This window comes from Talpa europaea (genome assembly GCF_964194135.1).
Source record: "Talpa europaea genome assembly, chromosome: 3".
NCBI classification, from domain to species: Eukaryota; Metazoa; Chordata; class Mammalia; order Eulipotyphla; family Talpidae; genus Talpa; species Talpa europaea.
In genome coordinates, this window is record NC_140069.1 from 135,664,537 (window position 1) to 135,685,163 (window position 20,627).

The 20,627-nt window shown below is 35.7% G+C and overlaps 1 protein-coding gene across 1 annotated transcript in view; it reads left to right on the plus strand.

Moving 5' to 3' along the window:
• MKLN1 (muskelin 1) overlaps positions 1 to 20,627 on the plus strand; it is a gene marked incomplete at both ends in the record, with an annotated part of 130,020 nt that overhangs the window by 52,236 nt on the left and 57,157 nt on the right. The window contains 2 exons of the mRNA XM_084230956.1: positions 11,734 to 11,811; positions 14,145 to 14,210. Coding sequence (XP_084087082.1) covers positions 11,734 to 11,811; positions 14,145 to 14,210 — 144 coding nt within the window. The remainder of the gene's footprint in view (positions 1 to 11,733; positions 11,812 to 14,144; positions 14,211 to 20,627) is intronic.

The window sequence follows — 20,627 nt, forward strand, 5'->3', positions numbered from 1 at the left end:
CTTCAGCCTTTAAATGAATAGAGAAACCATGGAGCATATGTTCAATTGAATATTATTCAGCTATGAAGAAAGGAAAAGTGGTGGGCTTTCAGCACAAAATAGGATGAACCTTGAGGTGATTATGTTGAGTGAAATCTGCCAAATAGTGAAAGATAGGTTTTGGGTGGTTTGAGTCATTTGAAGAATATAAATACCTACAGAACAGTTACATGCAAACAATAGAAGAAGTAAAAATTTGAACTTAGCAAAAAAGAAGATAATGGTTACCAGAGAAAATAGGGGAAAGGGTGGAGGGGATGGAGCACAGAGGCAGATGGGGTATGGGATTGGGTGGTTTGGTGGAGACAATAAGTAAGTAAATAAGTAAATAAATAATAATATAAAGGAACAATTCAGTTTTAAAAAAAATCCCTGTGGGGGAAATTCCAATTTCTCTCAATGGGAATAAAATACCTATCACACAGAATATTTTTAAATTAAAATAAAATCACAGCCTCCCCTGGTGGCGCAGCGGTTGAGCACTGAACTGCGAAGCTGCCGGCAGCCACTGCAGCGCCGGTTCGATCCCCGGCCGCCGGGCGAGGGTCCCACATGGCGTGGCAGACCTCTCCTGTGGTGCCAGCTGCTCCCCTCAGCAGTGTATTTCGTCAGTCTGCCTGTTCTGTTCCCCACTCTGACTCTGGAGAATTCTCTCACCCTCCCGCACTTCTGACTGTACCCAGTGCTTGTATAAATAAATAAATAAATATTTTTTAATAATAATAAAATAAAATAAAATCACAGAATAAAGAAAATACCAAACACCAAATCTTATCTTTAAGGCATTTAATGTTTTGTTAAGGGAAATAAACAACAAGACCACTAGCAATTTTATATAATTCTTAGGCTAAGGAAAATTGTCTTTTAAAATCATATCTTTAGCAGTATACTCAGTTAAGAGAAGCTGTAACAATCAGGTAACTAATACTAATGAGGCTTAATTAACTTAATCTTCCAGCTCTAGAAAGGAAACACATTTAGGGAAAATTGGTAGTAACTCTGTCCTTGAGACTTAGAGCCAAGTCATATTTTTTTGTACTCTTCAACTGGTTTGGAGCAGTGTTTAGTTGATAAACATTCCTTCCAGGGTTGTTCAGTTTGCTGCTGACTTCACTGATGATGATTTGTTGGACAAATAAGGAAGTAAATACTGCAGGGTTTTTTGGCTTCTGCTCTATTGAAAACATAGCAGAGAAGGGTAAAAAGTTCTTGCTTGCTAAACAGGAAAAGTCTAAGGACTCAAAAGCATCTTCCATCAAATTTTTTGTAATGGAGGAAACAAAAACTACTTTTAGTACATTTTGTTAATATACCCTTCAAGTATAGTATGTATTTTAAGAAAGTGTCTGGCTATAATAGATTTCCTATTTGGCTAGAAACATCCCTACATTTATATTTAATTTCATTAAAAGTGATTCCTGAATAAATAATTGCTGCTTCCTCCCTGGCAGTGCCAGGGGGACCAGTAGAATTCAGTGAGGATGGGTAGAAATAATCACCCAGGAACTGGAAATAGTCAAAGAAAATCCCCTTGCAGTATTAATCTTATTTGCTATTAAAATAAAAGTTTGCTTCTATGAGATAAAGGGGGTGGGAGGGAAGGTTTATGAAAGTGGCCTGAAGTTTCAACTTGTCTTTCCCTCCCTCCCTCCCTCCCTTCCCTTCCCTCCCTTCCTCTCCCTTCCCTTTACTCTCTTTTCCCGCGTTCCTACCCTGTCTTCCCATCTATGTTCTTCTTTCTCTTTCTTCCCTCCACTCCTTTCTTTCCCTGTCACCACCTTGGTTTCTGCAGTTGTTGTTAATTATGTATATATAGAGGCCTATTTTCCTCTTAAACTTTTTTAAAATGAGATCATGTTGGAGTTACCTTTTTGAAAAGGTTGTTAGCTATAAATTTCACATTATTAATAGACGGGGGACTTTTTATATTCTATATTTGCCCTTGAATTAACATTGGTAGTTTGTCTTTTGAGGAGTATACCCATTTCATCAAAATTGGTAAATTTATTGGTATAAAGTTGTTCAGAATATTCTGTTATGATATTTTGATGCCTTTATATCAAGTCTTTTTTTTTTTTTAAGTTACCTTTTTTTTATATAGAGGCATGTTTTTATTTTTTATTTATTTATTTGTTTGGGTTTTTTTGTTTATACATGCACTGGGTACAGTCAGAAGCGCGGGAGGGTGAGAGAATTTACCAGAGCCAGAGCGGGGAGCAGAGCAGGCAGAAGGACGGAAGTACACTGCTGAGGGGAGCAGCGGGCGGCAGGAGAGGTCTGCGCGCCATGTGGGACCCGCCTCCGGTGGCCGGGGAGCAGCCGGGGATCGAACCGGCACTGCAGAGGCTGCGGGCAGCTTCGCAACCCAGCCCTCAACCGCTGCACCACCGGGGAGGCCCAAGTCTTATTTTTGATAATGGTGATTGTTATCGTTTTTCCCTTAAAACCTGTTTAGAGAGCAATCAATTTTAAGAAAACAGCTCTTGGTTTCTTTGTTTTGTCTTTTCTGTCTCTTTTTTCATTCTTTCTATTCAATTCACTTCTGCATTTATTTTTATTATTTCCCCTCTTTTTACAAACTTTGATTTTAATTTGTTCTTTTTCTATCTTGTTAATATGAAATCTGAGGCCATTAATTTCAGATCCTTCCTTATTGCTGTAGGCATTTGGTTTCAGTTTTCTTAGTATTGCTTTAGCTATATATCACAAATTTTGCTATGTTGTGTTTTCATTTTTTAATACATTTATGCATAATGACACATTTTTCTCTCCAGTCCTTTTGCCTTTTTCCCCTTTGTGCTTAATCTTTTTTTTTTTTTTAAGATTTATTTATTTATTTATACAAGCACTGGGTACAGTCAGAAGTGCAGGAGGATGAGAGAATTCATCAGAGCCAGACCGGGGAGCAGAGCAGGCAGATTGACGAAATACACTGCTGAGGGGAGCAGCAGGTCTGTGCACCATGTGGGACCCTCACCGGTGGCCGAGGATCGAACTGGCGCTGCAGAGGCTATGGGCAGCTTCGCAGCCCAGTGCTCAAACTCTTTGCCACCAGGGGAGGCCCTGTGTTTAATCTTTTGATTAAAATATTTAGTGCAAAGTTGAGGTGACATAATAGTGGATTTTCTTGTGTAGTTCAGGGCTTCAAAAGAAATGCTTTTATTATTTCATATTTCACTCACATATTTGGAGATCTTGAATAAGATTCTTAGATTGCTAACAGTTTATGTTATAAATGGATTCAATTTTACCACTTTTTGTTTTACCTTTTGTGATATGACTTTTTCCCTAATTTTATTATATTAATATGTGAATTTAAAATGATTGATTTTCAAATGGTAAACCTCCGATATATTTAATTTTGCATTTCTCAGATGTGCTTAACTTCCTCATATATATTTTGGTGCTCTTTAGATTTAGATTGACTAGTGTTTTGGTCAGGTTCTTCAGTGGTTTGCTGCAGTAAGGTTGTCCCTGTAATTTTTCTTTCTTCTTTAGGTTAAATATCATTATTATGCTAACATCTTATAATGGGTTGAGGAATTAATTTGTTCTTCTGATTTTCTGATTATGTGTAAGATATGAATTACTTCTTTTCTCTTATGTTTGTTATAACTTACCTTTGAGTTATCTGTGCTTGGAGGGAATATTTTTTTGCCTATCAGTGAAATTTCTTTAAACATTAGACACTTTAGGGTTGTTGTTCCTTTAGTGCGACTTTAACAAATTACATGTATGCTTCCTTCATGTTTCATTTTCTCCTTTAGCCTTTTAAACTGCATAATTACATTGATTTTATCAAGTGGCTATGAAGTTTTTAATCCATTTCCGTTGCTATATTATTAGTAAGATTGTCTTTTCTTCTTTTGTCTCATTCTTCATTTCTGTGATTGTTTTTCCTTTAACTGAAAAATCATGCTTTATTTACTTTTGTTCTTTAATCATATCTTTTCCAACGTCTTATATCTCTACTTAACAGTGATTTTATCTCTAATTTCTGTTCATGTTTTATAGAGAATTGCTTACCTTTTTTAAACATATATTTATAGAAAAGTTTTTGGCTGTTTTCATCTATTGTATATCTACAGTTTCTATTTTTTTTTTTTATTTTTTAAAGATTTATTTTTATTTATTTATACAAGCACTGGGTGCAGTCAGAAGCGCGGGAGGGTTAGAGAATTCACCAGAGCCAGAGCGGGGAGCAGAGCAGGCAGAAGGACCCAAGTACACTGCTGAGGGGAGCAGCGGGCGGCAGGAGAGGTCTGAGAGCCATGTGGGACCCTCCTCCGGTGGCCGGGGAGCAGCCAGGGATCGAACCAGCGCTGCAGAGGCTGTGGGCAGCTTCATAACCCAGCCCTCAACCGCTGCACCACTGGGGAGGCCCTACAGTTTCTATTTTATCAGATTCATTTGTCACTTTTTTTTTTTTTAAAGATTTATTTTTATTTATTTTATTTATTTATATAAGCACTGGGTACAGTCAGAAGCACGGGAGGGTGAGAGAATTCACCAGAGCCAGAGCAGGGAGCAGAGCAGGCAGAAGGACCGAAGTACACTGCTGAAGGGGGCAGCGGGCGGCAGGAGAGGTCTGCGCGCCATGTGGGACCCTCCTCCGGTGGCTGGGGAGCAGCCCTGGATCGAACCGGCACTGCAGAGGCTGCGGGCAGCTTTGCAACCCAGTGCTCAACCGCTGCGCCACCGGGGAGGCCCTCATTTGTCACTTTTAAATTTTTCTGCCTTTTCATAAATTTGTATAAATCTTGAGTTGATTAGTTTTGAGTATTATTAACCTTTCAGTGAGATGAGTTTTTTTCTAACTAAGGAGGTCATGAGTAGGACTGTGTTCCAGAATAGCAAGATTTTTCTGTATGATATTGCTTTAGTCTTAAAATATTGCTTTATTCTTCTTAACTCTACCTGAGATGCTAAATCCCTTTTTATTTTCCCACCTCACTGCCATTCTGTTTCCAGAAACATGGCTTCTTTCCATAATGCCTTTTTGTTCATTCATGCCTTTTTGCCTTGTTTATGCTGTATTCCCTTGCCTTATAACTTATCCTTTATATTGATTCATTTCCAGTTGTTTATACACAGACAGATCTTCCTTTTTTTTTTTTTTTAAAGATTTATTTATTTGTGCATACAAGAGCCGGGCTACAGGCCAGAGATGGGGAGAGGGGAGGAGAGGATTCACTAGAGACAGGGTGGGGAACAGAACAGGAGGACTGACTGAAATATACTGCTGAGGGGAGCAGTGGGCGAGACAGGAGAGGTCTGCTGCGCCACATGGGTTTCTCTCTGCAGGGGATCGAACTGGTGCTGTAGAGGATGAGGATTGCTTCATAGTGCTGTGCTTAACCCTTTGCGCCACCAGGGAGTCCCCAAAAGTACTTTATAAATTTAGTTCACAGGGCAGATTCACATGCTTCACTTTTATATTTATTTTTTTCATTTTTTTAATTGAGGTCACACTGGTATACAATATTCAAAAACAGTATAATGGGTGTTGTCATATTGATGTAGATGAGAATGTAACTTTCTATAGAGAGAGGCTAAATATTTTTGCTGATTCATATAAAATATCTAGAAGTAAATATGTAAAAATAAAAGGCTTTAACAAGACCTTTCAAAAATTAGAAATATAAAGAATATGGTGAGATTATATGGAATGCAGGTGTCAAACTTTCATTTGTTTTTAGCTCTTGAAAAGGAATTCTTATACTTAAAGCAAGGGATTACAAGTAGTTTATTTTGAAAAAGTCTTTACCCACCTTTAATGTTAGCAACATTTTTATTGAATCCCTCAAGAGATTTTAAGTTTATGACAGATTTCTCAAAATTAAACTTGTTCTAATAAAAACTAAAATTTCTTTAGCCTGTCTCATGGATTTGAAACAGAATTTATTTACCAAACCCTTAAATACTTGTATTGCTTCTTTTCTTTTTGAAGGCATAAACTAGATTAAGCATGTTACTTAATTGAAAATAGCTCCTAAATGTAACTGGGTCCACATCAAAAATGGACTATTTATTGATAGTCCTGCTTACCTGGGAAGAGGCAATGTCGTTTATTAGAGTAGGTTAAATGAGGGTCATCTTTAATTTGTCATGCACTCTGCAAGGTGCAAGAAGTTGTGTTTATTTTAAGCCCTTATATATTTTTTGTTTGGAGTGATTAGATGATTTGATGTTATAAAATACAAGAATGTCAGAAGTTAATAACAGTTGAATAGTTGTAGTATAGATGGATGTGAGAGAGCTGGAATTTGTGTTTCTGGCTTTTGTATTGTATGTTAAGCCATAATTTCTCCAACAGAAGAGGTGTTTGGTTTGGTTTTGGTAGAATACTTAGCTTCCCAAACTAGCCATTACTTACATGGAACAACTTCTTATGACAGCAATTCTTCTGGTTAGTGAGTGATCTGCAGTAGTGACAAACCAGTGTTTGAGAGAATAAATGAAACATTGAAAATAAACTTTAGTCACGGTAGCTAGATCTTTATTTGAGTTATTTTTTCCTTTAAATTGTAAATGACATAGTTAAACTGGCTTGGCTCTATTCTTCTTTTATTGTATTGAGTTAAATATTATAGTAGTATGACCTGGTATGGTGAGTTGTGTTTCCCAGTCTATTTTCATGTGTTATTGAATAGGTAATTTTGCCATGTCTGTCATTATAGTGTTTTGTTGGTTTTTTTTTTTTTTTTTGACTAGGCATTATTTTTAGTCTTTTTTTTTTTTAAAGATTTATTTATTTATTTATACAAGCACTGGGTATAGTCAGAAGTGTGGGAGGGTGGGAGAATTCACCAGAGCCAGAGCGGGGAACAGAACAGGCAGACTGAAAAAGCACACTGCTGAGGGGAGCAGCGGGCGGCAGGAGTGGTCTGCGCGCCATGTGGGACCCTCGCCTGTGGCCGGGGATCGAACCGGCACTGCAGAGGCTGCGGGCAGCTTCGCAACCCAGCGCTCAAACACTGCGCCACTGGGGAGGCCCCCATTATAGTGTTTTATCATAGATTATAACTTAAGAAACTAGTTAGTCTCTTATATGTGTGTTAGTCTGTTATATGTGTATCTCTAATTATATGTAGTTTATGAGGAACTGGAAAGATTGTGAACTTCGGGACTAGGCTTTATACCTTTTTGATTATAATCCTTTGGCATGTTGGTTAATTTCTCAAAACCTTGATTTTCTCTTCTTTGCAACAATTAATAGTAATCATTGCTTCTTTTTTTTTTTTTTTTGGTATTACAGCAAACCTTTATTTGGGACCTTAGGATTGCAGTTTGGGGGTTATGACTCAAGGAACACTTAAGCTGAATGCCCCTGCATGAGTTTATTTTTCAAAGTGAATGAGTTAATCTTTGTGGTGCTTGTACACAGTGGGTACTCAGAAATAGTTAATTCTTTCTTGTTTGGTAAAATCTTTTTTTTTAAAGCTACTTCCAGATTTAACTTTATATAATTTTCTTCAGATTTTCCAGTAGTTTGCACAGAGGAATTAGAGCTATCAAAGATAATTGTGTAACCTTTAGGCTAGTGAAAACTTAAAAATTTATTAGATGGCAAGTTAAAAAATTCTCAAAATGTTTTTTTTTTAAAAATCTTTCTTTCATCACTCTGAACAAGTGGAGTGACTTGACTGGGCATGATTATGTACTAAGAATATGCTTTATCTGAAGTAGAAGTTGTATGAGCAGTTTCTTTTAACATAAGGTACTCAGTAATATTAAGGTAACTTGCAGGAAATGCCAACCCATTTGCCTAGGAAAGTCCCTCCCACAACTTGCCCTTTTTTTTCTCTTTGTAAGCATTTATTATATACTGAGCATCTCTGATACTCTTTAAAAAAAAAAGATTTATTTATTTATACAAGAGCTAGAGTACAGGCCAGATGCATGGGAGGGTGAGAGGATTCACCAGAGACAGAGCGGGAAACAGAACAGGCAGGCTGTCTGAAATACACTGCTGAGGGGAGCAGTGGGCAAGACAGGAGAGGTCTGCCACACCATGTGGGATTCTTGACTGCCAGCCAGCATTGAACTCACACTGCAGAGGCTGCAGACAGGGCGGCGCTTAACCCCTCATGTGCCACCAGGGAGGCCCTGACACTCTTTTATTAACTATCATTATTTGGGGAAAAAATTAGTTGTGCCTACCTAGAGTAAGATCTCATAATTTCTAATATTTTATTTTTTTTTAAAGATTTATTTATTTACACATACAAGAACTGGGGTACAGGCCAGAGGTGAGGGGAGTGAGAGACAGAGTGGGAAACAGAACAGGTAAATTGACTGAAATACACTCTGATGGGAGCAGCCGAGACAGGAAGGGTCTGCTGCGCCACGTGGGTCACTTCCCTTGCTTGGGGATCAAACTTATTCTCTAGTGGCTGTGGATAGGTTCATAGTGCTGCGATTTTACCCCTTGATCCACAAAGGAGGCCCCTCTGTTATTTTAAATTTGGAGTACTTAGTATTTAAAATTTTACAAGTGATATCCTCTGAAAGTCTGATTGTAAACACTGTGGACATATTTGGCTCTCTGCCCTTGTTAAAACAAATTAATGTCAATGTACAATGCACTGTTCGTAGAAATGTGGATGTGTCTAGTGAACTGTAAGAAGAGAAATTTCAGGGGTAACAAAGGATGTGAAAATGGCTTTTATTGGTAATAACAGTTCTCCTAAACTTTAGAAAACAGTTCCATATATTTAGTTTTTAGTGACTTCTGGTGAGTATAGTGCTAAATGCAAACAAATGGGAAAACAGAAATATACAAAGACAAAACCCCAAATCACAAATCATCTTACCCTGCCAACCAAAGAAGATCTCTTAACTTTTTGATTTGTCAGTATTATATCTTTTGCCCATTTGTATGTCCATGTGTATATGTACAAAATTATCTTATGAAAGTTACGAAATGTTTGAGTTTTCTTTTTCCAAAACTTTCTTTTTCCAAAAACTTTAAAAATTACTGGCAATATTTTTTTAGGGCAGTTGAGCTTGATAGTAGAGAAACAGCTTGAAGATCAGTCAGGTGGGTTGAGTGTAAGTCTTTCAGCTTAGAGTGGGATTAGAAGAGTTGGTTGAAGAAGCAATTGGAGAATTTAATTTTATTTGCAGTGTTAAGAATGGCTTTAAGATCAGGGTTGGGATTCTTCATCTAATTAGAACTGTTGCTGTGATCACTGCCTTCGGAGTTCTTAGAAGAATTTCCCCCAGTGGATTGTGATTTCTCTTTCAAAATAGTTACAGAAAGCTTAAGGAGGAAGAGGTGATGGAGGCTTTTCCAAGATGAACTTAGGGTGGAATCAGCTAAAAACACATAATCCCAGTAAATATATTGACCCTAACAATGATGGGATCCTAGTATGTCAGAATTTTTTTTTAAAAGATTTATTTATGCATATAAGAACTGGGGTACAGACCAGAGATGCGGGGGGTGAGAGGATTCACCAGAGACAGAGTGGGGAACAGAACAGGCAGAGTGACTGAAATACACTGCTGAGGGAAGCAGCAGGCGAGACAGGAGAGGTCTGCTTCGCCACATGGGTTGCTCCCTGGCCGGCTGGGGATCGAACTTGTGCTGCAGAGGCTGTGGTTTGCTTCATAGTGCAGTGCTTAACCCCTTGTGCCACCAGGGAGGCCCAAAAGTCATTGTCTTAAATGAAAAATTTTAACTCTGCTCAAGGTTTTTAGGAAATAAGGATTATTTAACTTTTATGTACCTTTCTCAAAACTGAAGAAAATTTAATTGCTGTGTTTCATTTCTCTGTAATTCTGATAAGTTTACTATTAACATTTTCACTATCATGTATTATTGTTTATAGGAATTACGCAAAATTTATCTCAAAAAAGGTTTGCATTGGTTGAGGTTGGGAGGATGGCACAGGAATTGTCAAAAAAGTCGACAGGAGAGTAGATTATATGACAGAAACACTAAAATAAAATGTAAACCTGCTTGTTTTTCTTTTTCTTTTTTTTTTTTTTGGATTTAATGTTTCAGTTTCTTACAACTTTGTTAATTTTTGGGTAGTATTTGATTGTTCCCTTCTGGTGTGGTCCCTGTGGTTATCTCACCACCACAGCACCCGTGATCCATCACCACAGCCCCCTGTGCTCTTTACTCCCCCATTCTGACCCCTCTTCTTTCCCGTACTGTATGCCTCACATCTATTGTCAGCTTGCAAGTTTTGTCTTATTTTTTTTGCCGACACTGGTTTCTCTATATTCCACATATAAATGAAACTTGTTTTCTTTACTTAAAACATGCAGAATATAAATACTAATTTATGAGTGCTAATTAAAAAGAGAATATTAGAACTTTCTTTTTTGTAAAAATTTTGAAAAATCCCAAAATAAAAGAAAAAGAAACTGAATGAGGACATGGAATGGAAGTTTCCAGTTAAAAGATCTGAAAAGATGAAAACAAAGGGTGTGGTTATAGTTGAGCTTCATAATTACTCACAAAAAAAAAAAAAATGGGGGAGTGTTCTCTAAATTGCACTGTTTTTAGCAAGTATACAAGTCACGAAGAACAATCAGTTTTACTTATTTTTTTTGAAAAGTAGTTTACTTTCAGTGACTAAAAGAAGCTAGAGAAAAAACCTTAATTCAAATTTAAATCAGAGTGAAACTATGGAGTTTATAATAAAGGTGACTTTTAAAATTATCTATTTGTGCTCTTGTGACAGGATACCCCAGCTTAATAAGTATAGAAGTGGTATATAACAAGAAGTCCAGAGGTAAAGTAGATTTCATACCTGGTTGGTTTTTGTCATCCAGTTTCTTTATCTCTTGATGTTCTGTTTGTAGAGGTTATTCTCACACCTCTACAAATTGGCTGTAGTAGTAGTATATATTGTATACAAATATGAACATTTCCTGATTAATGAAAGTAAATTTTTCTTCTCTGTATGTCCATTTAGAAGTAAGGAAACAAACATTTCCTAAGAGTCCCCTCCAAAGATCCTTATCTTTCATTTTCAGAATTGGAATTCCTAGCATTTTCTTCAACTAAACTTTGTTGAGGGTCTTGGGATTAAGGTGGGATAATTATTTGAGGTAGAATAATGTATGGGGGGAGTTCAGTCTCTATGATCATTATAGTAACTAGGGTAACAACTCGGAAGAAGTAGATTAAATATTTATTGGTGAAACATTCAGGAGTAAATAAAACATAGTGAAACATGAGTTACAGCTCCATCAATTTAAGACCTGTGTGATTTTGGTCAAGTTTCTTCATACACATTTGTCTGTCTATAAAGTAGAATTGATAATGCCTTAGGCATATAGTTGTTTATAGATTTAAATAAGTAAGACAACATGTATACTAACATTTAGTAAGTATCAATAAAGATTTAACTTGGGTTATTTTCTTGAAGATACCTTCCAAAGGTCTAGATCACAGTTGTTGAATTTCCCATTTCCTTCTCTAGTTTCTGTGTTTATAAGTGACAAAAATGGGGAAAACCTAGTAGTTTCAATATGAGCTGTTCCTAACCAATTTATTTTCATGGTTGTGTCAACTAATTTATATTTGAGGTAGATGAAAACTACAGTGGCATGTTTTATTGTATTATTGGCATATTAGTAATTTCCCTTATCTCTATATTTTGATGCTTTTTGCTATGATACAAACTCTAAACTGCTGAAAGTTTAATTCTTTCTCATTCTTTGATATTTCAGATGGCTTGTTCAATCAGTATATCAGTCAACAAGAATATAAGCCACGGTGGAGTCAGATAATTCCCAAAAGTACCAAAGGTAAGCCCTACCTTCTAGGTTGTGGGTACTTTTGCTTTAATGTCTCACTTTCATTTTTCAAGTTTCACAGGACATAGACATAGGGGCTTCCTTGGTGGTGCAAGGGGTTAAGTACAGCCCTGTGAAACTATCAGCAGCCTCTGCAGCACGAGTTTGATCTACAGCTGAGTTTGATGCCCGGCCAGGGAGCTACCCACATGGTGCAGCAGACTTCTCCTCTCTCGCCCTATGCTCCCCTCAGCAGTGTATTTCAGTCTGCCTGTTTTGTTCCCCACTCTGTCTCTAATGAATCCTCTCACACCCCGCACCTCTGTCTATACCCCAGCTCCTGTATGCATAAATAAATAAATATTTTTTTTAAAAAAAGACATAGTTTCCTTAACTAGATGGCATAGTTAATTATATTAAAATATTTTAAAAACTTTTTTGTTTTACTGCTATCACAGAAGGTTGGGTGGTTTTTATACAGAATAACACCATAAGCTACCTTTATAGACACACTATAAAATTGTAAGTTGTGCTATAATGTCAAACATATGTTCCTGAAAAACCTTAAATTCTGCAAACTCATTCACTAAAGCTAATAGGACTTATGAGAAAAGTAGAAATGGGCATATCTAAACCTATAGAACTTCATAATCAGGTACTGATAAAAACTAGTGTAGTAATTCTAATAAAAATGAATACTAGTACAGTTAAATCTTTAAACCCTGGGGTTCATATTTCTTCCTTAGCTGTAGACTCTAGTGGGCTTTGCTTCTGATAAGTACGATTTTCATCAAAGCTTAAAAAATTTGTTCCTGGATATAATCTCCATTAAACTATTTTTTTATACAGGAGGAATTTTGTCATTTCTTCATCTGCACTCACTGCTTTGCCAAATGGCTAATATAGTAGAAAGTGTAGTAAGTCTTAGATGCATTAAAGAAAGGCAGTTCTATCATTGTTCAGCTTTTTTTTCCCTATGGTCCTCATACATTACTAGGCCTTCATACATTACTAAGGCCTTCTTCTTAATTGTGAGAGAGCTTTCTCTGATGGTATTGAGCATTAATATACTGGGGGGAATTACTTTTGAATCTCCATAATTTTTTGTTAAATGTACCCCATTCTCCTGTTTTATTAGTCATGTAGAAGGTAATTTTCTTCAGAGACACATATTTTAGCAAATAGACTGTAATTGTGTATTTGAAAGTAAATGGGTTAAATATAAAAATGCAAACATACATTAAATTAATTTTTATTATTTTCTTAATCTTTTCTTGAAAGTAGCAATACTGACTGGGGAGAGGAAAGAAGAAAAGGGCAAGTTCACTGAAGTGATATTGAACTCCAAGCCTAACTATTAGAGCAAAAAAAATTGTAGGGAACTTCTGAATGATTATCCCTTGGACCCAGTTGTAATGAAAAGCTTCAGTTTTACATCTTATTTTTCATATGTAAGATCTGACATTTCATTCTTTTTTGTAGTACCCCTGTGAGATGAGTAAAAAGTTGGATGTCCCCTATTTTACATGGGAGAAAGCTGACATTGAGAAAGTTACTTGTGAAAGTAATATATTTCAGTTAATGGGAGAGTTATAAAGAAAACCTCAGGATTTCTGGATTATGGGACATTAAAATCCATTTATATCAATAAAATTTTAATAACCTTTTGAACTTTTAAAATGAAGTTACATCTTTATATAAGAGGATTGACTGGAAAGTAGTATTAGATATAAGTTGAATAGTAGTTTTCTCCTACAGTAGTTTTCTCATTAAGTTCTGTAATGGAAATAAGAATCAAAGGGAAGAAAATCTTACGTTTTCTCAGTGAGTACTCCAATGAAATAGTTGGTAAATTATTTGGGAACTGATTTCTGAAATATTGGTACAAAATAAAACAAAGGAATTATCAATAGATAAAATTTTATTATCGTCTTAGTTTTCAGTAACTAGTTTTATGACCTTTAAAACCACTCATTATGCTAATATACCTGGCGTATATAAACCTGAGATCTAATTCTGTATTATTTTCCACCTTCCCTTTGTTACTTTAGTAGTTTAGCAGATTTCCTTTTATGTTTTTGTGGAATATTCTCTGTCTTTGCTGATAGAACTTTATTCGTAAACACATCGAAAATATTCCAATTGCATTAATAACCTGAAAGCAACAGGAAAAAAAGAGCAAGATATTATAAACATAGTTTCATATTTCTTTTATGAGTCCTTTTGCTTGATATTGAAAAAATAAGTATATGTTGTTTTTAGTACACATTACGGATTTATGAATGAAATCTGGGTTTGCAGGTCTGTGTAATTCGTTTTAAAAGAAAATATTGTTTCTACTTCAGGTGATGGAGAAGATAACCGACCGGGAATGAGAGGGGGCCATCAGATGGTTATTGATGTTCAAACAGGTGAGGAATACTTGCAATAGCAAATGCAAACATATTCTTTGAAAAAAAAAATTATACATTTAAAAGTACCAGGTAAACATGAATAATACTTCTTTATATTATTACAGTGGTTAAATGGTACTGCCCATAATCAAATAACAACGGTAATAAGCATTAGCTACAGGCATAACCTGAACTAGGCACTGGCATTTAAGAGACGGGAGACTGCTACACAAATTAAATAACCTAAAGGAAATGTAATGTGTAGCCCTTTATAATTGGTGGTAGGGTGTGTTGTGTGTGTGTAGTTTTAATATGTTTGATTTTCATGGTAAACTAGAATGTTTTTATATTATGGAAGACTTTCAATGCATTTCTATTTTAATACAGTGATATGGAAATTGTAATAAAAGAGAAGTAAAATATATATTAAGAGGGAGAGGATATCAAATTAAGTAACTTACGTGTTGGTAGAGCCATTAATTGCCAGACACCGTTCACATGCCTATAAATAATTTTAGTATTTGCTGCCTTTTAAATTTTATTCTGTAACATGGTACTGAAGATTTTCTTTAGATTTCTATGGCCTAGAACAGCTAACTATCATGATATTTATAGGTTGCAAATTACCATCTTGAAAAGCAAACAATGCTAAGGATTTAGTGTAATTTTATTTTATTTTAGAAAGCTTTACTCAAAAAAGCTTTAATATTGTAGTGTCAATTTCCATCCAAATAATATACTTTTTTCCAAGTCTAATAAATACTCATTTCTATTATTGTGTTATGCTGACTCATAGTGCTTCAGGAATAAAAAGATTCTTTTTGTTGACTTACATGATAAAAATAACAAAAATTTTTGCAATGTAAGATAATGATCACCTTGGCATTAATGCATTTTCACAAATATTACTTATAAGTAATAAGGTGAAAAATTCCATTTCATTTAAAATTATCTGCTAAATTTGTATTGTAACTTGTGAGCTGGTTTTAGAGTATGATTAGGCTCTCTTTAGAAATGGTTCATTTCAAGGCAGAGGAATTTCCTTACCTCTGAAGTTCCTTCCCTCCCAGAGAAGTAGACTTGACTCAGCTGTAGAGTCATTGGCATCGTTTTTCCTACATGAGAGTCCAATATATATACATATACTTAATCTCTTACAGGATTAGATTTATGTGCAAATTGTTTTTATTCAGAAAAATTAAATACCTTAGAAAATAGAGATGAAAAAAAATTTTAAGACTTTTTTAATTTATTTATACATACATGAATGGGGATATAGGTCAGAGGTGCAGAGGCGTGAGAGGATTCACCAGAGATGGAGTGGGAAGCAGAATAGACAGATCTACTGAAATGCACTGCTGTGGGGAACAGCAGATAGACAGGAGAGGTCTGCTGCACCAGGTGGTTCAGCTCCCTGGCAAGGATCAAGCTCATGTAGCAGTGGCTGTCATAGCTTGATAGTGCTGAGACTTTAACCTCTTTGCCACCAGGGAGGCCCAAAGATAAAAATTTTGTTTAAATTGTCTTCAGTAACCTTTCTCTTTTAAACAGTATATTTTATAATGCCATTCTCTTTCTTCCTTCGTCATAATAAAAAGTTTGCTAATAATATACTAAAGGGTGTTTATTTGAAAAAATTTTAATTTTTTAAATAAAATACAACTTTCCTTAAATGTGAAAGTAGTGTAGTTTACTTGAGCAGTTAAAGGTCACCTTATCAGGGAGCAGAAGGAATTTTCATAGTATGTACTGTATGCAATAAGTAAAGTCCATATTTGAAGAAAAGAGAAAATAATTTTCCTCTTTTTTTTAATACATGAGATTTGGACATGGAAAATAAAAAGATTCCTATGATAGGCAATGTCTTGACAGAATTTAGTGTGAGCAGTGCCATGGAGGATTAAAAACTAACTGTTCATCTCAGAGATCCTTGAAGTAAAATATTTGTAGATTTCTGTACTATCTTTGTTTCATGTATTAAGGGGGGGATTCCAGCACTTGGTAGCATTGACTTTAAAAAATATTTCAAGGAGAGGAAAAGAGTTGTTTGAATATTTACTTGATTTGTTTTAGAAACAATAATTATAAGAAAGCATAATAAGGATAATTAATAATAATGATTAATAGTAAGTCTCAGCACTATCAAGCTATGCCAGCCACTGCTACATGAGCTCAATCTTGGCCAGGGAGCTGAACCACCTGGTGCAGCAGACCTCTCCTGTCTATCTGCTGTTCAGCAGACCTCTCCTGTTATGGGGTACTACTCTAGATGGAATCTTTAAAGAAGTAATCTCTTTGATAGTTTCTGAGGACTTACTATAGGTTCACAAAGGTTTACAAAGAGAAAAATTGACCTATATCCATACTTTTATTTTTGGCACTAGTTTATAAAAAGTAGAAGTATTTTAGAAATATATCTTTAAGCAAATACTCCTACTATGGATAATTTATCTGTATCATGTATTTATTCTATCAGTAGAGAGGTTTTTTTAATTTAGAGCCACTTGGTATGTTTGACTGCTTTTTGTTTTACTTGAACTTTGAATGCTGGATCAGGCTTGCTTTATTCGGCCCATGGGTGATGATAAAGCTATATTTAGAACCATTTAAAGGAACCACAATCTTAAAGTCTAGTATAACTAAATAAGTATTTATTGAATGAGGTAGTTTTTTGCTGTGTAACTCTCACTGAATTTTGAGAACCTGCAGTACCAGCCTTCCTTTACCCCTACCCCTGAATGGTAGTAGAGCTCCAACAGAAGCCCAATATTGAGCATCTACAAAAGAAGTTGAGAGCGTAAATGTTGCTTGTCACTTGGAAAAACCCTTCTGTGGAAAGCTATACCAATGTTATGAAATTGTTTTCATTTTTGGGCCTCCCTGGTGGCTCAGCGGTTGAGTGCTGGGCTGTGAAGCTGCCCGCAGCCTCTGCAGCACCGGTTTGATCCCCGGCCACGGGCAAGGGTCCCACATGGCGCAGCAGACCTCCCCTGCAGCACCTGCTGCCCCCCTCAGCAGTGTACTTCGTCAGTCTGCCTGTTCTGCTCTCTGCTCTGGCTCTGGTGAATTCTCTCACCCTCCCGCGCTTCTGACTGTACTCAGTGCTTGTATAAATTAAAAAAAAGAAAGAAATTGCTTTTATTTTTTTTTTTTAACAAGCAGTGCAACATATGGCTTTCCCTGATATTCCATAAAGAAACTTTTGAAGAAAGTAGCTCAACATGGGTTTTGATGGTTAACTACAAATCAATTCATATGGCTATATTTCTGTAGCTAAGTATGATATGAATCTTTTTCTCTCATGCAGTTATCAGAAGAGTTCTGAAGTACAGGCAATTAAGAATGCAAAGTATATTGTCATAGGCAGAAAATGCAATTTATCAGAAAACATGACTATATAAATATTGAATTCTCCTGAAGATCTGTCTCTAGATAGTTTTATAATAGTAGCTTTATGTAAGGATATAGCTCTATCTTAAAAGGGAGGCAGATGAATGCAGCTGATAATCTGCTGGGTCATGAGAATTCAAGGGAATGACTAAAGAAGGTAAGGTTAAAGAGCCTGTAAAACCTCTCTCCTCTTCTAATTTATTTCTCTCTTCAAAAGTCCTCATGTCAACTTAAGGTTTGACTAAATGCACTCTCAGAAGGATTAAATTTTTAAACTGAATATCCTGCGAGTGTTCCTTTTTTGTCTTGAATATAACTTTGTATTTCTTAAAAAAAGTTTTTTGATTTCAATTTATTTGTTTTTCTCTGGTTTATTTACAAAGAGTTGAGCTAACATCCTTCACTAGCCGAGTAACCCTTCTCCTTCCTCTTCTTTTGACACAGGGATTTTGCCTAAGTTTGAGCTCACATTTTATCAATTGCGTAGTGTGTACATTCTACATACACTGTTTCAAAGTGGAAAATTTGATTTAATTATGAAAATAGTGTGCCATCTTGTGGAGGATTGGGCAATCAACACAGGGTGGTTTACTCATAAGAGTATAGATACCGTAATTGGGTTCATAAAATAAAAAGTCTGCTTCTTTGTGCAGTGAAGCAGATGCTAATATATCAGCAGATACTGATTTCTGACTTGTTTTTAGTGTATTTGAGTAGGTTGGTGGTTAGAATCTATAGGATTTACTTACTGCTGATACCAGAAATACCTATACCAAAGAATATGGTTGATTTTTGTTTTTGGTGGCCAAAGTAATGAAAGCTTGGTTGATTAATTTAACTCAATGAAGTGGTTTGATATTTTGAACACAGGCTCTTATTGGTCATTTTTCTTCTGTTCCTTCCCTTTCCCTGATTTCCCTTTTTCAGTTAGTCCTATATCCTGCGTGTTCAGACCTGACCTTATGTTACTTCTGCTTGAAGTCTTCTGTAGCTACTCTCTTGGCTGTGGAGTCAAGTTTAAAGCCTTTATACTGTCATTTAACCCCTCTCATTATCTGCCCACTATCTGTCTTTTAAGCTTAATCTTCACCTACTGCTCTTTGTGTTCTTCTTTTTACATTGTACAGTCTATTTAGTTATTGCAGTTTTTAACCACTTTAGAGGTTAAAGAGACCTGAGGTCTCTTTCTCACAATAGCCTTATGAGATAGGTGCTGTGTTACATTTTAGAGGTAAGGAAATCAATGATTTAGGAATTTGCTGATCACGTTCTGTGGTGATAGAGCTGTGATTCTATCTGAGATCTGCCTGACTCTTGGCAAATCTTTTAAAATACTTTTATTTTTTTTTTTCATTTATTTTTTCTGTTTCTTTGTTGTATTTTTTACTCTGCTTTAGAAGTCCTTTTCTCTGTCTCTCATTATGCCAGCAAAGCTACCTTCTGATACATAGGTCAGATAACACTGTCATCATGAAACTTTCCCCAAGTCTCCTCACCAGGTATACTCTTCTCTCTTTTGAACCTCACCAGTGCCTTTTATCTTTCTTATGGCATAGTCTACCCTCCAATAAGGTGATTTATATACTTCTTTTATATTCTTGACTAGATTGTGAGCTCCTTGAAGATAGGGACTATGTCTTCTTTCTCTTTATTCTCTAGAGTGCCTTGCCATTTCAGATTACTCAAAAAAAATAGACTGATCATTTCTCCAAATGCTGGGAGAAATGGATAATGCTATAGCCTGTGCTCCTTTAAGAAAAAAATATAGAGAAAGAACATTGCTTGACGAGGACTATACAGCCCCAGAGATGTACATGAAATGTTACATAACTAATGAGCATGAGAATGGACACCCAGTAGACCAATTTACCACGCTGTTGCAAATGTTAATATTTTCCCTTTTTATTTTCCTACTTCTCTCTGAAAGATTTTATATCATTAATGCATTATATAATACCTTTTTGGGTGTTTCTTTCTAGATAATAATAGATCTGTGAATGACTTAACTTAAATGATTAGATGATTTACTTAAAAAATTTGTTATGCATTTCATTCAGGTATGTCAAAAGGTCCCGTTTCCATCTGATTCATTGAGTTTTACTATTAAATCTCAACTGGGACCACAAAGCATTCACAGACAAGAATGACATCTTGGCTTAATTCCATTGGGATGCTTGTTCTGTGCCAGATTTTATTTTGCTCAGCTATCAATGAGGCTGTTGTGGAAATGTGGGTTTTCTTTGCTGTGAGAATTTATGCGTACAAAGAGACCTGCTTTTCAGAAAGAACACTGAGAACCCAGAACCCGAGAGGAAGGGTTATTAAAGTTAATGAACCAGGGTAACCTTATCCAGAGGGTGCCCAGAAACACTATAAAACAAAAGGTCAATTGCTATTGCTATTTTAGTTATATACCTCCCTCTTTCTCTAGGCTTCAGAACTTATCAGGGTTAATTGTCTTTATAGTGAGCTCTTGGCAAATAAATTTTAAATCAGATGAAATTTCTTTAATTGTTTTTCTCTGTATAATTCTACGTACCATTTGGCAAACAGAAAGTTAACTGATGATAATGGATTCTTTTATAGATCTGAGCTATGACAGCTTTTTAATAGTTCAAAATAATTCCCATTATTTCACATTTATACAGAGTCAAATGTTTTAGGTACTGAGTTAGAGGTGGAATCAGATACACTTACATTGTTCGTACTGCATCTGTAATAGTAAGTGCAATTTTATTTTTTTTTTTTTTGGAGCAAGTTTTCAAGGTAGAAATGATGTTTGTGTTGGACAGGTTTATAAATGAAGAAACAGACCTGTGGACATTAAGAGATCTCTTTGATCATCCAGTTAGCACTGGAAATCAGTCTTGTTTCGGTTTTGGATCTTTCCTTATCCAAAAGCACTATTTTGATTTCCTTAGGTTATTGGGGAGATAATGGAGTTTCACTTAAAAACTTATGAAAATATGACAAAAATCTCAGGTGATAGCCCAACTCTCAATAGCAAAAAGTTTAAAATGCTGTTACGGTGTTTCTAGGTGCACT